The sequence below is a fragment of the Engystomops pustulosus genome, chromosome 2 (genome assembly GCF_040894005.1).
Source record: "Engystomops pustulosus chromosome 2, aEngPut4.maternal, whole genome shotgun sequence".
In the NCBI taxonomy this organism is placed as follows: Eukaryota; Metazoa; Chordata; class Amphibia; order Anura; family Leptodactylidae; genus Engystomops; species Engystomops pustulosus.
Genome location: NC_092412.1, coordinates 244,580,018 through 244,594,994, shown reverse-complemented (window position 1 = coordinate 244,594,994; position 14,977 = coordinate 244,580,018). Strand labels below are relative to the sequence as shown.

Here is a 14,977-nt window from a genome sequence, read left to right as displayed (position 1 = left end):
GATATAAGTACAATGGGAGAGCAGTCACGACAAGACGAGGATTTACCTGGCTCCTTTGTGTAGAGGGTGAAGTTATAAATAGGATCCAACAGAAGGGACTGTGCAAAATAATGTTCGGGGGAGACAGGATCGGCTCCGCTTGTTTTGAAGTCTTCTCTAAATCCTATCTGAAAAAAAGGAAAGTTCACAGACCTAAAATTTTCAAAGCTGCTTTGAGGAATTCTATTTTATGAAATAGCTTTTCTTTCTAAATTTAGAATCGTCTGTAAGTATGAATCCTTGAGTCATCCTCTTGTGTCGAGAGGTTAAAAATACCGTTCAGACATTTCTTAAAAGGAACAGTTGAGGTTAAACTGATACAATGGGGCTCATTTACTAAGGTTCCGCGGACCGCAATTCTATTGGGTTTCCCGAATATATCCTTTTCCCGCCGAAATCCTGGGTTTTTGGCGCACGTGATCGGCTTGTGGCGCATCGGCACCGGCTTGCATGCGACACAAATTGGGGGCGTGCCGCCGGGCAACCAGACGGATTCGGACAAACATTGGAATTTAAAAACTAAATTGTGTCGCAAAATCAAGCACTCACATGCACCAGGAAGAAGAAGGTGAACTCCGGCGGATCTCAGCGCGGAAGGAACAAATGCAGGAAAATGGACGCACGACCTTAGTGAGTTGCGGCAGACCCAAATCCTCGCCGGACAACACACCACAGGATCGCTACAGGACCGAATAAGTAAATCTGCCCCAATGTGTTGTGGGTAGGTATATTAAGAGAGCAATGGGCACTGGGCTGTAGAACAATTGTCTGCCATTAATTCCAATTTTTTTTTATGGCATTTACTTGTGAAAGGAGGGGTCCCATCTTTCTGTTTTTAGTTGTGCAGTATGAGGACCTTTGGGAGGACCCTTGTATAAGTATGTCTTGAAATCAGAAGGATTTCATGGCTAGAAGTCCTTCTCTTTACTATCTATTATTACAGCACAGTATCCAACTTCACTATGAAGCGATTCGTTCAGGTGGTCATGGCCCCTTTTGTAGCCTTGGGCCTTGGGCCTCAGGGGGCCGCCCAAACCGGCCTATATTATAATCCGCTACTGGGTATAAGGGTGCGGAGCATGATACAGGCATTCATATTACACTATAATAGGAATATATGTGTCTTCCTCCTCCCTTTAGGCCCTCTTTTTAGTAGTCATACCACCGCCTGGTAACTCCCACCAACTTACCCAAAATGTCAAATCTTATAGCACCAGACTAAGTCCCAGGTATTATATGCTGATGTAGATGCTCTAAATGGCTTAGATGGCAAAGACCTATTACTAAAAGGCAGAGATCCATGTATAATAGACAGATCTGAAATAACTGTAGAAGTAAATACAATACATATAATACAAACCCAGAAAGAATATACAGAAGACCCTTTTTATAAAACATTTCATCAAGGATCCCCCCATACCTTCAAGGCTTGAAAGCCTCATATTCGAGATGTTCTGCAGCCCGCAGGCGGCATCACATATAATGGGGACTGACAATGTATTCTTCTCTGTGCAATTACTGTCTGATTGCAGAAGCTTCTCCTCCAGCACTACACGAGCGCTGCTCACTTGTCTTTCGATATAAAGCACAGCACAGGGTAGTTGATAATACAAGACCTTATACTAGGAGCCAGTAAGCACCATCATAGGCTAACTGAAGCATGAAAAACCAGACCATGTACACTGCCACAGGATGGTACGATTAACTGTGTTACTTACCCTTGTGTTGGCCAATTTGCACTACTTGCAATTGAGGGGTCAAGAGACGCACCCGTGGAACATCAATTAAAATTTTTCTGACAGATGTGCAAGTCAGTGGCAGGTGAAGTTGAAATTCTTTCAAGCAATTCCAATTATAAGACTATATTAGATAGCTACAAATTAGGAGTATCTTAATGGTCTTATCTGGTCTACAAAATCCATATTCTAGCATATTCTAAGTTAATAGATGGGAACCCTTAATTTGGGACCATTCATTTGCCAGAAATCTTACTCTCAGGCAGGATCGGCACCAGCACTGGGCATTCCTGGGCAAGTTCTGGGGCCCAGGGCTGATGGGGGGGCCCACATAAGGCTGTACATAAGGAATCCATGGGGTGAGGGGCTGTATCTAATGAATCCATAGCGTGGAGGGGGGGGGGGGGGGTTATATAAAATAACCATGAGGGTGCTGTTTGGGATGATAAACTAGGGAATATTTTTGGGAACAGGATTTTAGTTTATGAATTTTTAATGCCGCCATGTGAGTTCACTGCAAAAGGGCCCACTGAGGCTCTGTCACCCAGGGGCTTAATGATACCTGGAGCCAACCCTGCTCTCAGGAGAACCCACCCATTAAAACAGTGTAAAAATGTCACATGTAAATCCTTATTTCTCCTGTGGTGTCACTGTAGGGAAATTGAGCAGCTGCTTACTCAAAAATTACACCTGATCGTGGTGATCAGTAGATCCAAAGGTACAAAAACAGCAGCGAGCCTCCTATGTTGAGTAGCTGTTCTGATAATGACTGTCAAGTCCTATCATAACCCAGAAAAAACCTTTCTGCCTTGATAATTATGTCTTGAAAGCTGACATTAACCCCTACAAGAGTGCAGCTTCCCATGACACAGACATTAATTGTTGTCTTTCCCGCAGAGACTTGAAGATCGAAAATCTGTTACTAGATGAGAACAACAACATCAAGCTCATCGGTATGTAAATTCTTTAATGAGACTCCCATTAACATTGTATTCCCTCGTTTACTCTTGATCTGTCCAAGCAGAGATTACATGTTGTCTCAATAGAGTCTCTGTGCTTCTATTGTGCTCCACTTCCTCTTCCTCCGTCTCCTGCCAAACCTCCATGCTGACTGTGCAGTTAGTTGCCTGTGAAGTTCTGGGCCCCATCATTAATTTGCTAAATGTTGGATGTGAGTGACACATTAGCACATGGGATTTTTTCTTTTCCTGAAATTGCGGAATTCGGCCTCATTAATCGAACTTAAAAAAATACAACTAAATTCCATTAATCCAGAACCAGTACAGAACCTGTTTTTAGCACAGAGTACTTACTAGTGAATTTTGGTAGTCCACCATCTTTTTGATAATTAACATAGGAATTAAGTAATTTCACTCTAACTAGTAAACAAGTCAAAAGTCAAGAAAAACATAAATTCAAAAATACTCCTTTAATGTGTATTTGCAGATTTTGGATTGAGCAACTGCGCTGGAATTCTGGGGTATACGGACCCATTTAGTACACAGTGTGGAAGTCCTGCCTATGCTGCTCCAGAACTGCTTGCAAGAAAGAAATATGGCCCCAAAGTGGATGTCTGGTCTATGTAGGTATTTTTTTTTAATTTTTTTTTTTTTTTATAGTAGCCCAACTCTTGTTTTTTATGTGCCATCAAGCAAAACTTGACCCAAGCTACCAAATTTGTAATTTGTGTGCTCTATATATTTGACTAATATCAAAAGCCCCAATTCCTGTCTTCGGCAATATAGGCCACGGTTGAAATTTATTCTTCGTGGAATATGGTTTTATGTTTTTTGATTTTGGTAACAGGCAACATCAAAGAATACTCGATGCTTGAGTCTTTGCCTACCTTAAATGGCACTATGCTGACCCCGGACATGATAAGGGCACATGTCATACAACGTTAACATATCTGACTCCACTCACGACACTTGTGTTGGAATGCAGACACACAATCTTTTACCGGTGCTGTTGACCTTTAGCTCGTATAGATGTCCTTCACCAAAAGTTAGCTTTACAATACTACATGATGGCAATAAGTAACCCAACTGTCCAGATCTCGCTATCCTCACACGACAACAAGCAGTGACACGAAATGTCTGTTTTGTTTTAACAACGTGTTCCTCGATGAGAGAACACACTGACTAGAGGCACACATGGCCACCAAATGAGGAGCATGGTGTGCCTAGGCTTCCGAAAACAGGCAATTAGACGACTCAACAAACTCTTGGAGATGTTTTTGGAGATGTTTTTTTGGAGATGTTTCAGACATGTACCTTCTACTGGACACATGGACAACTCTGGTCTCTATTGGTGGTTTGGGTAATTTTTGTAGTTTTTGTAGTCTTTTACAAATAAAGTACATTAGGAAAGGTCTTCTTTTTTATAGTGATGTAGGTGGTTGATGGGTTACTTAGTTGTCCTCTCCACCCTGTCCTAACTCATGTTCTCTATTTTTGTTTTTTCAGCGGAGTGAACATGTACGCCATGCTTACTGGCACGCTGCCCTTCACAGTGGAACCCTTTAGCTTGCGAGCTTTGTATCAGAAGATGGTAGACAAAGCCATGAATCCACTGCCCTCCCACCTCTCTCCTGGTAAGTAGTTCCCACATCTTGGAGGCCATTCATAGGCTAGCCCTATGGGAGCACTCACATGTTGCTGCACAATTTTTGCCTCGTTTCTCAGCCCAATTTCAAGAGCACTTTCTGTAATGTCTTTATTACTGCACGAAGGGAAAATTAGCCTGCATAAAATCTCAGTATTTTGTATGAAAACTCCTGCAGTGCCTGTGCTGTAAAGCTGCTAGATTGTGAGCTGAGACTTTCAGGATGGATTTTTAAGATACCACCCTCGCTGCACATATAGAAAGGCCCCAAATTGGTTTTTTTTTCACCATTTCAGTGGTTGTAGTTTTTGGTTATGTAATTTACATTAAAAGTACAATGGCAGAGCAAATAATTATGAATAATGTGAAAATATTTAAGCAAATGAGTCATGTATTTTGAGAAGATTTACCCTAAAAATTTGTTAGACAGTGATCTTGTATGTTGTAGGGGTTTTCTCCTTACATACATCCTAATTAATATTAGAGATTATGTGGTAATCGGTTGATCATTGCCGATCCAGCTCCTGTCTTACACTCATTTTCCTTGCAGTGGCCACTACTGGTGAAGTTTAGTATTACATGTGGCCATTCCAGAAAATAGCTGTACTACATTGGTGGACCGGATCCACCAAATTAAAGTCACCACTTATGAAGTATAAACCATCTTCCAAAACTTACTTTTGATACCAGAAAGTAGTATGAGAGATTGCTATGCTTCAGGAGCAGCTTTTGTAACGCAATTGTTTTCTTTTTTTAGCTGCTATCAATTTTCTTCGGTCTCTGTTGGAACCAGATCCATTAAAAAGACCAAACATCCAGCAAGCACTGGGAAACCGCTGGCTCAATGATAACTATAATGGAAAAGGAGTTCACACGTATCCAAACAGGTAGATAGACATTAGTTTTATGAAATTTTAAATAACAAATATACAACATGTATCCACAAACCTTTGAGGATATTATGTCCGGTTTTATTTTAAACTCAGTATGCAATAATCTCTTATCTGCCCCCTGGTGGTGGCTACAGGTCTTCTGTTTTTATCACTATGTCAACTTAAAGGATTTTGAAGATCTTTGTCTGGAAAACAATGCTTCAGATTATGAAATTGAGATATTGATCTAGAGAAAATAATACACCTAAAAAACAGTAAAAATTAACTTAAAGTCAAATATTTGCCTGGTGATCCTGCTCATTGAGAAGTGAAGGTCCACAGAAAGTTATCAGGTCAACAAAGATTCTGGATGATCTGTGACGTTTCATCATGTTTGTAGAGGCTTTAAACTTTGTCTCCATTTTATTTACAAAGTTAGGTATCAGCCTTTAGGTTAGTCACTTCTTCTCAGCTTCACCTCACCTAAAGTGCTACAGAACCTACAGCCAGTTATTACATTGGACTTGTCATTGGTTCCTAGTGTTGTTTATGATATTTTTGCATCGAGTCCTACTTTATAATCTTGACAACTATCGCTCACAACCCCCTCTACTCACATGTACACATCATTTACTTGTTGGGACCTCTTTAGAGAAGTATGACTGATTGGAGGCCCCAATGTTGTAGTCACATACTAGTTGCAATGAGTTTGAGTTGTTTCCTCAACTTTGTTTGTGTTGGTTCTCTACTCACTGTGACCATAGAAAATTCAATGTCAGTTCTGAATTTTTCATAAATTGTAAACCTGGAAAGGAAAGAATGATCACGAATTGCTGTAGTGTAATATAAAGCCAGGCACGTACACATCAACATTCACTCTGTAGCTCTACATCTCGCTGGTCAATGAGGCGAATCGGAGGAAAACTAATTGAGCTCACAAAGCGATCAGTAGAAACTCCTCTATGTGAATGGGCTTGAGGTAGAAAAAAAACAGCTTATTTAATGAAGTAGCTGTAGCTACAGATTTAGGAGAGGTAAACAGTTATTGTTTTTATGGTTTTATGTGGAATAATATGAAGGTCCTTTCAAGTCTCTATGATCTATGTAACAGCTCAGCATCTATCCAGCCCTGACTATAAAGTTGACCTCTAGTCGGATCACAGAGCACGCTCACAACACTTTTACACAGAACAAGATCATTCTTTGCCAAAATACAGTGACTCTACCATGATCCAATAAAATGCAGCGTATCCCCACCAGGTTGGGAAATCCCATTTACATACACACAAAGCCATAAAGATGCGTCAAGCCCAGCAGGTTCACACCCTGTGTAATGGAAACTCTTTATGTCGACCCACAGGACTGAACCTACTACTCACCTAATTGCTTTATAAATGGGAACTGTGGGGGTCCCTAATACCTCCTAGGTTTGTCTTATGATATTAAGGGTCACCAAACACTCAACACCCTTGTAGCTCTATATAGAAGCTAATTGAACTGCAACATTTCATTTTAAGTAGGTGATCGCAAATTCCATATTGATAGCGCATTTCCTTTGAAACACAAGACCCTCATGGAAAAGTCCTTGAGCAGTCCGTCATGTAGTTATAGCTGCCCATACACATTAGCACTTGGCTATCAATGGCTGCCCCATAGGAAATGAATGGAATGGTAGGTCACAATGTTGAACTTTCACTCTGTTCATTAGGGGGAATGGAACCTCCAGTCTCGTATTCTTTTAATGGGTCTCTCACAAAAAACACAAATCCTTTCAGGTATCGATATTGCAGAAAGAAACCACTTTAGGATAAACATATAATTACATGGTGCCCCAATAGGACATACAGGCAGGGGTTTCTATTGGGAGAATATCTACTTTGTGATTTTAGATGGACATGTTCTTTACCTTAGACACCTCATGCGGAGTCCAGTATGGACAAGTGTTGACTATGACACGTGCGTCATTGCTCAGGACATCTGCTTTTAAAGAGATTATTACCCTAATGAGGGATCACAAGGTCATCAGAAGTCATCTGAACGCCTTGAAGCATCAAGGCATTGCGTGAGAAAACTTCATTACCAGCCAGGGCTCACATTGAAAATGTGTTTACTCTAGACATGTATCACACGAAGGCCTCCTTTAATTGTTTAAAGGTCACATGGCTACATAAGCCGGGCTCACAAGGGTCACATCCTATCTGTCCTTAAATTTGTGACCGCTGCTTCTTGGCTGCGATAAGGCCTTGGGTTAATATTTTCCTCAGGCACCATCTAGTTGGGTGTTCTCTTGTAGGCTCCCTCTACATTTCTCAGATTCAAACATAAAAATTGGTCAAGAACTTGATCAATTGAATAGTCTGAGGTTGCCACATTGGGACAAATGTCTTTATGGAAACCAATGTATAATGAGTAGTTTGCCGTAACCAAAATCCTAAAGGAAGAAGTCACATGTTGCATTGTGGACAGATGTAAAGGGTGACAACGTCGAAGAACTAAAACTGCGACAAATGTTTACCTCTGATAAGTTTACTCAAACTCGGTGTCTTTCTACCCCTCCAGGATACACCTCGAAGACTTGAGTCAGAGCGTGATCCGTCACATGTCGGAGAAGCTTGGTTATAAGCACAGCGATGTCATCAACGTCATCCTCTCCAACCGCGCCTGTCATACCCTTGCTGTTTACTTCCTGCTAAACCGGAAACTGGAGCGCTACTTAATCACAATGAGGGTACGCTCAATTTACCATCTGGATTTATGTATTGGGTGTAGGGGGGGAGGTGGAGGTTTCTCTCATAGAGATGGGGGAAGACTGAAAAGCCATGATTATGAGGATGGTACTGCTCAGTTATCTGCTTCAGAATGTGCAGCGCTCTGTAATTAACATCTGTTCTTTCTCACACTAGAAACCTGACATTAATGACAACGTTTGCCACAAGAACCAGATGCATCCGCTAGAAAAATACAAGTCAAATAAGAACTCCTACGAGGTGAGCTCCAGAATCCTCAACCTCCCTTCTTCCCTAGAATGCAGAACACGATAAATAAACTATGTTTTTAAAGGAACACAAAAACATTATCCATTATCCTACTTTTGTTTACCAAAAATGTCTGCGAAAAACAGACCCTTTTTTGCCGATAGCCACTAATGAGCATTCATATATATCCAAAATTAGAGAAAAGGAATCTTAGGACCAAGCATGTTAAAATTCATCAGCCCTACCCTTCTCTTCCACAATATCTGATGTCTAAAAAGATATCCACATGCCCATCAGATGGCTGGATAATATTTACGGCCAACGTAAATATAGGCTAACCATGGTTTAGGATAAACAATATATTTTTTCACAAAAAAAATAACATAATATTTTTATTGAGCGTCAATGAAGTCAAAGACACTGCCAGTAGGGAATGGGGCACATGACAGATCATTCCTCATATTCCAAGCCATTAAATTTCAATAACTTTCCAGCATCCTATATACAAAACAAGATAAAAAGTCGTAATGTAGGGAGTGGATATGTTTACTGCTTCCCATAATTGTGCAGTGCTACGGAATATGTTGTCACTATATAAATAAAGGATATTATTATTAGAAAGCCTAAAAAAACAAAGCGTGAGGCCGCTATTGTAGAAAAGTAAGATGTCAGGATGTACCAGTCCCACTGATTGTGTTGTTCTTTAGGAATAGATAAGGAAACACATTTGTAGAAGTCTAGTATTACAACTATAATTATTTAGATAGAGTAGAACCCCCCTCCCCCCCTACACACACAAAAAGACGCGCTCCACTGGTTTCCATGCCGGCTCAGGATGTAATACAATAGTGAAGTGATGACATCTGTCCAGGCTCTGCCAGATGGAGCGTGTCTCAGCGATGGTCAGGGGAGTCACTTCCTGCTCAATGAAAAGGGAAAAGAGGGATCGGAAACTCCTCCTAGGATTCTGCTTTCTAAAGGAATGAAAGTGGAGGATGTGTCTGCTTCATGTGATATAAGGACACTGATCAACTTGGCCTTCCTCAGGCAGCGGAGCAACAGAGGATGAACCTGTTGTAGGCTGATCATTGCTATGAACAGAATCACATATTGTTACGGTACGGAAATTTGATGGTCTGACACATAGTTTGGCATAAATCTTAATTATCATATAAAAAAAGTCAGTTTTCATTTATCAAAACTGTCTAAAAGAAAAAAAGATGGACATTAATACTGCCATATACATACTCAAGGAATAGTCAGCTCATCCAGTGTGGGTAGGAGTAGAAAAATGCTACACTGGAGTGAACGGGACTGGATTCCTCATCCACATGAGTAGTAGAAGATGAACATCCAGTTCCAAAGAGAACTCCTGTAGTTAAGTTAAAAACTTAAATCTTCTTTATTAGACACTTTAAAAACTTGAGTGTATAGCACACCAATCATGGAATTAAACGAGGCGTGACTGGTAGGCGGAGCCTACACGTTTTGGTTATACCTTTATTCATGGCTAGACATAATAATAATAAAATAATAATAATAATTCTTTATATAGCGCACACAGCGCTGCACAAAGCATGTAAAATCGGTTCAATATTACCATATTATAGAACATGCAAGGTTTTACTGGCCCAACAAGAACCACATTGTCCTCCGGTAGGCCCAGACTGCAACATTGAATTGGGTCACACAAGTCCAACAGCAGATAATCAGTTCGGAGTTTAATTTCTTATGGGTTGATGCATACTAGGCCTTCATTTTGGCTGGAAATCCCAAGGAATCCCAGTCCAACAACGTGATCATGTCCAACAAATCCCAATCCGACAAAGGAAGCCTCAGATGATATCTTTCTACCTCTATTTAAGATCGGAGGCCTACAGAGCTGCAGTAGAGTAAATCCCTGTCAGTATTATGGTGCTATGTTTGGAGAGACAAAGGTTGGAACTTCCTGGTCCCGATAAGTCACCTGCCTTGTGTCTCTTATCATACCTAAGTTTACTTCGATTATAACCTTCCTGGAGCTAGTCTCCTGTTTGTCGGAGGTTGTAGAATCACAGCAGCCCGCTGATCTGAATCTATTTTCATTCCTATTATTATAACACACTGGCTGCCTGCCCTAATAGGACATTGTCTATAATGTTTCCTGTGTCATTTTTACGCAATTTTTTTGTTTTATGTAAAATCCCTTTGAACTTCAGCTTCAATGGAATAAACAACTAAAACATGAAAAGGCCAATTTCCAAGAAAGAGACACAGACAGAAAGATTCTTGACATTTCAAGGCTTTATTAGGCGCTGACGGATGAGTGCGGCAGGACTGTGTCAGGTCTCAATTACTGAAGAATGCCAGGTAGCTGTCAGTCAGGCAGGTGTTCAACGCTTAGTTATGATAGGATTTACTTGCTGATTGTTACTAAAGAATGTGAACCCCCTACAAAAAAAATTACTTAGAATTAGTGAGTCATCATTTCTGGTCAAGCAGTAAAAAAAATCTGCAAAGAAATTCCGTATGTGCCACCACTATACCGTTTTGTATTGCTCCCTACAAATTTGTCATACACATAATGTAAAAAATTATATAAAATGAAACAAAAAATTCTGCCTGTCTCCCGAGCCATAAAGTTATGCCTCATCTCTTATGTAAGACTGACGAGTAACATTGTTCTTCAGCTAGGATAGCTCGGTGATAACTATAACATGGCAACTATCTTGAGTTTTATGGGATAGTCTAAACTTTTTGGAGACAATTAGCGCAAATTCTAATTGTCCAGGTTTGAAAAAAGGAAATGGTTTAAAAAAAAATCTAATTATACGAATGTTTAATTTTTTTATCTAGTAAATTTGTTAAGAAAAATACTTCCATATTGACAATGTAACGTCTTAATTCTTTTTGGCAGGAAAGAAAACCTAAGGATGCAGAAAAACGAGTGGATCAACGTTGTATCCAGAAGAAAATGGAAAAATGCTCCCCATCCCATAGGCAGCCGCCGTCCCCTTGTCTCATGACACAAGGACATAACTCCAAGCCTCCTGTCAAGGAGAGGAAGTCGTCAAAGTCTGAGCGAGGTAAGATTTAAGCAAAATATTGAGCTTTAAGTGGCAAAATTCTGGGTCTTCCATTCGGAGGGTCAACATCTATAGCACCATCAAATTCCGTAGCGCTTTACAAATCATAGGGAACATATAAAAATATAAAAGTACAAACAGTCATATGAAACAAAAAAGAGTGAGGGCCCTGCTCACAAGAGCTTACAGTCTATGAGGCTGAGAGGGTAACACAAGATGCTAAAAATGCTGCTGCTTGAACCGGCCATCAGCCGCCATCTAGTGTTTGCCGGGTAACAGACGGGTGGAGAACACAGGATTGGTTACTAAAGAGAGTTGACATTTCATGCAGGTAGCGAGTGCGATAGGCTGCCTAAAGTGATGGGTTTTAATAGCACGTTTGAAACTTCAGAGGTTGGGTATTAGTCTGAGAGTCCGGGGAAGGGCATTCCAGAGAATTGATGCAGCCCGAGAGAAGTCCTGGAGACGAGCGTTAGAGGTTCGAATTAAGGTAGAGATTAACCTAATATCACTGGCAGATTGAAGAGCCCAGTTCGGGAGATAGACTGAGATCAGAAAAGAGAGATAGGGAGGTGCAGTATTATGCAGAGCTTTGTGGATGAGGGTTATTATTTTAAACTGTATACCAAGCATTGCAGTAACTGACACATCCATGTAGTGTTTGGTCTGCCTGGCTGCTGAATTAAGAATAGATTGGAGAGGAGAGAATTAAGTGAGTGAAAGACCAATTAGTAGGGATTTATAGTAGTCTAGATGAGAGTGAATCAGAGCAAAAATTAGGATATGGAGATACCTGAAAAGTATATATCTAGTGGGTACCCAGGGAATATCTGTGATCCAGTATGGTTGAAATATTTCTACTCAATTATACTTTGTGTAATAAAGTTGGGATTCTTTATAAATTATATTATGAATTCAGAGATATGAAATGAGTTTCTGTGAACAATTATCCTCTATGTAATTATGCAATTATGTGATGATTACACGTGATTTACATAGGCTAATGGCCCGGTGGCCCTTCAAAAACTGTTTTCTAAACAACACCCACATCCATTTGGAGCCGAAGGCCTTTTTTGCATTGCAAATAAACATTTATACATTATGAGCATGAATATAAACATGGTACATGCCCATCTAGAGATTCGGAAGAACATAGAAATAGAAAATATAGGAAAAGATAGCAGGAACGACAATGAAGGTCATGCGTCATATACTTAGGAAAGAAATATGGAAAGGGAAGGTTTCCCAGAACAGTATTCGCAATGTGGTTTATGTTCTAAGCAGAGCATATCTTTACAATTATAGTCTCCTTATTACTCATCTTGGAGGAAACAGTTGTTGAAGGACATGTGCGTCTAGCACTAAACTTCTAGATATTAGTCACGTAAGAACATTAAACAATTCATGTTTCATTCTTTTTTACAGAATCCATTGCTCGGCTCAGTCCTTTCCATGAAGTCAGATCAAACAAGACAGCGTGTGTCACTTCCTGCTCTTTAGAATACTTGGAATTGCAAAGTCCAGATCCAAGAACACCTAAGATCATGAGACGCCAGGACTCCCACTCGCAAGAGACTGTGAATATGAACATGGGCGTTCGCATGAGGGAACCTCATCTGAATGTTGTACGTTCCTTCGAGTCTGTGAACAGAGAAGACCAAATCGAGCTGTCTCCATCTCACCAGTATCGAGTCATAGGTTCCCCAGTGTCCTTCTCCCCTCGCCATTCCAGTGAAAGAACTCTTTCCCCAATCTTTCAGTTCGACAACACGACACCTGTGAAGGCTCATTCCACCCTTTCATCTTTCACATACGAGGACAAAAGTAGCCCGTCTAGTTCCGAATCCATGTCCCCAACTTCTCCCCATTCCCCATCATGTAATAATAACATTTCTGGTAATTTGGGAAGCCCAAATTGTGTTAGGAGTCGAGGTCGATTTCCTATGATGGGCATTGGACAGATGTTGAGAAAGAGGAGTCAGGTTACCTCTCCCAAACCTGAAAACTCCTTGGAATCTCGAATGCCAGCATTGCAACAGATGAGCCCAGGTTATGCCAGTTTCAACTCAACCGATATGAACGTGTTCTGCTGATTGGACGTATTTTGGAGAACTGTGGTTTACTTGAGGGCTCAGACCCCATTGTAAAAACTTGATCATATTTGTAAATGTGAATTTTGTAATATTCCTCATTGTATCAAACGCATTTGTATGTGTTTTATTTTGTGCATTTATGAATGCATCACTTCCGTGTATCGCACTTCTATGGTAGTGATGCCAGTGAAACTCCAAGAGCTCTGTCTGGTACAGTACAAAAATATTGACTATTATGGGAAGAAATTCTGGATATTTAACTAGAGGACATTGCTGTGGACTGGTCAAAGTGCAGAGTTGTACTGTCACTAAACTTTATGAAATAAACTATACTGTGGTCTACCGAAACTGCCTACCATGGACCAAACGTGATCATCTCCTGCACCGACCTTCATGCACTTGGGAACACTACGCAACTGGAGCAACTTGCATTGGAAACGGCTTTCGTAAACATTATGGATTATTCTCATTGCACATCAAGTTGTTAATATTTGACACTGTGTCACCATTTTCCTCAAATGCCATGTTTTAGGTAGTTTTATCTGCTGTTTTTTTTTTCAATATAAAACGTTAAGCTGCTCTCTAGAGACTGATGAAGGGACACATGGCATTATTTTGGTACTGCAGTTGATTCAGATCTTAGGTGGACTTTCTAGTACAGGGATGTGGGCACCAGGATACCATTAAACTTGATTTAAAAGTAATTTTATGGTATTTTTTTTTTTTTTGTGTTTGTACATTTTAAGTGGTTGTTCTATCTAAAACACAGCAGTGTAAGTTAAGAGTGGAATGCAGTCTGTACACATTAGATCTAATGTCTAAGGCTGTCTCTCAACCCCTATAGATAAAGGCTGTGAACTCTATGGATAGATGGGAGAATGATCTCCCTTCAAAATAAAAAGGATCAGACATCACCTGGTATCTGCCATTGGTGTACAAACAGGGAGTCTCTTTCATGCCAAATCGGTGGGTTTAGCTGATGGCTGAATGTGTAAGGTCGGTTTTCTTATATCACATCTATTTCAGTGCTTGTACGCCAAATTTCAGCCGTACAAGCACTTCTGGCCCAATGTTTGAATGGTATACTTCGGGCCCACCAGAAGTAATGATTCTGAGGGAGCATGTGCATGTTTAAAAACACATCTTCAATAAAGTCTGTAATATTAAGCAGAAAAAGCTCCAAGTGGTAAATGATTGCACAAAGTCATTTTCACATGGGTTTGCTCTCTTTTGGACCATTGGAGACCCTTCCTATGTAGCAGAACCTTAGAGGGAGATTTCCTGTATATTATTGAAATTAAAACATATACTGTAATTCACTCAGCCTTCAACCTCTAAGGGGCGCTCAGGAGCTCCCTGCAGTCAGTCTTGAGCTCCCTCTAGTGGTGACAACCGCAGCAATAGACATAGGGTTTGGGTCTCCATCCTTCCTCATGGTTTGATGTCGATAATTGTAATCTTGAAGGCTATGGGGATAATTTATCATATGCCAGCGATTGCGAATTAGCGTATCATAGCCCCACCACTGCTCCAGCACAGCAGGATACATCAAGAGGCTCCTCAAGTGCGCAGCCGCTGGCACAGGAACTCGCC

At 40.5% G+C, this 14,977-nt stretch overlaps 1 protein-coding gene across 4 annotated transcripts in view; it reads left to right on the top strand.

Annotated features, from left to right (window-relative positions):
- Positions 1-14,088, top strand: part of HUNK (hormonally up-regulated Neu-associated kinase) — a 94,953-nt gene extending 80,865 nt beyond the window's left edge. For all 4 annotated transcript variants that reach the window (XM_072138642.1, XM_072138645.1, XM_072138644.1 and 1 more), the window contains 8 exons: positions 2,673-2,728; positions 3,222-3,357; positions 4,241-4,368; positions 5,137-5,266; positions 7,811-7,979; positions 8,155-8,238; positions 11,123-11,291; positions 12,717-14,088. In XM_072138642.1, the coding sequence (XP_071994743.1) occupies positions 2,673-2,728; positions 3,222-3,357; positions 4,241-4,368; positions 5,137-5,266; positions 7,811-7,979; positions 8,155-8,238; positions 11,123-11,291; positions 12,717-13,384 (1,540 nt within the window). In that variant the 3' untranslated portion in view covers positions 13,385-14,088. The remainder of the gene's footprint in view (positions 1-2,672; positions 2,729-3,221; positions 3,358-4,240; positions 4,369-5,136; positions 5,267-7,810; positions 7,980-8,154; positions 8,239-11,122; positions 11,292-12,716) is intronic.
- The last annotated feature ends 889 nt before the right edge of the window (positions 14,089-14,977 follow it).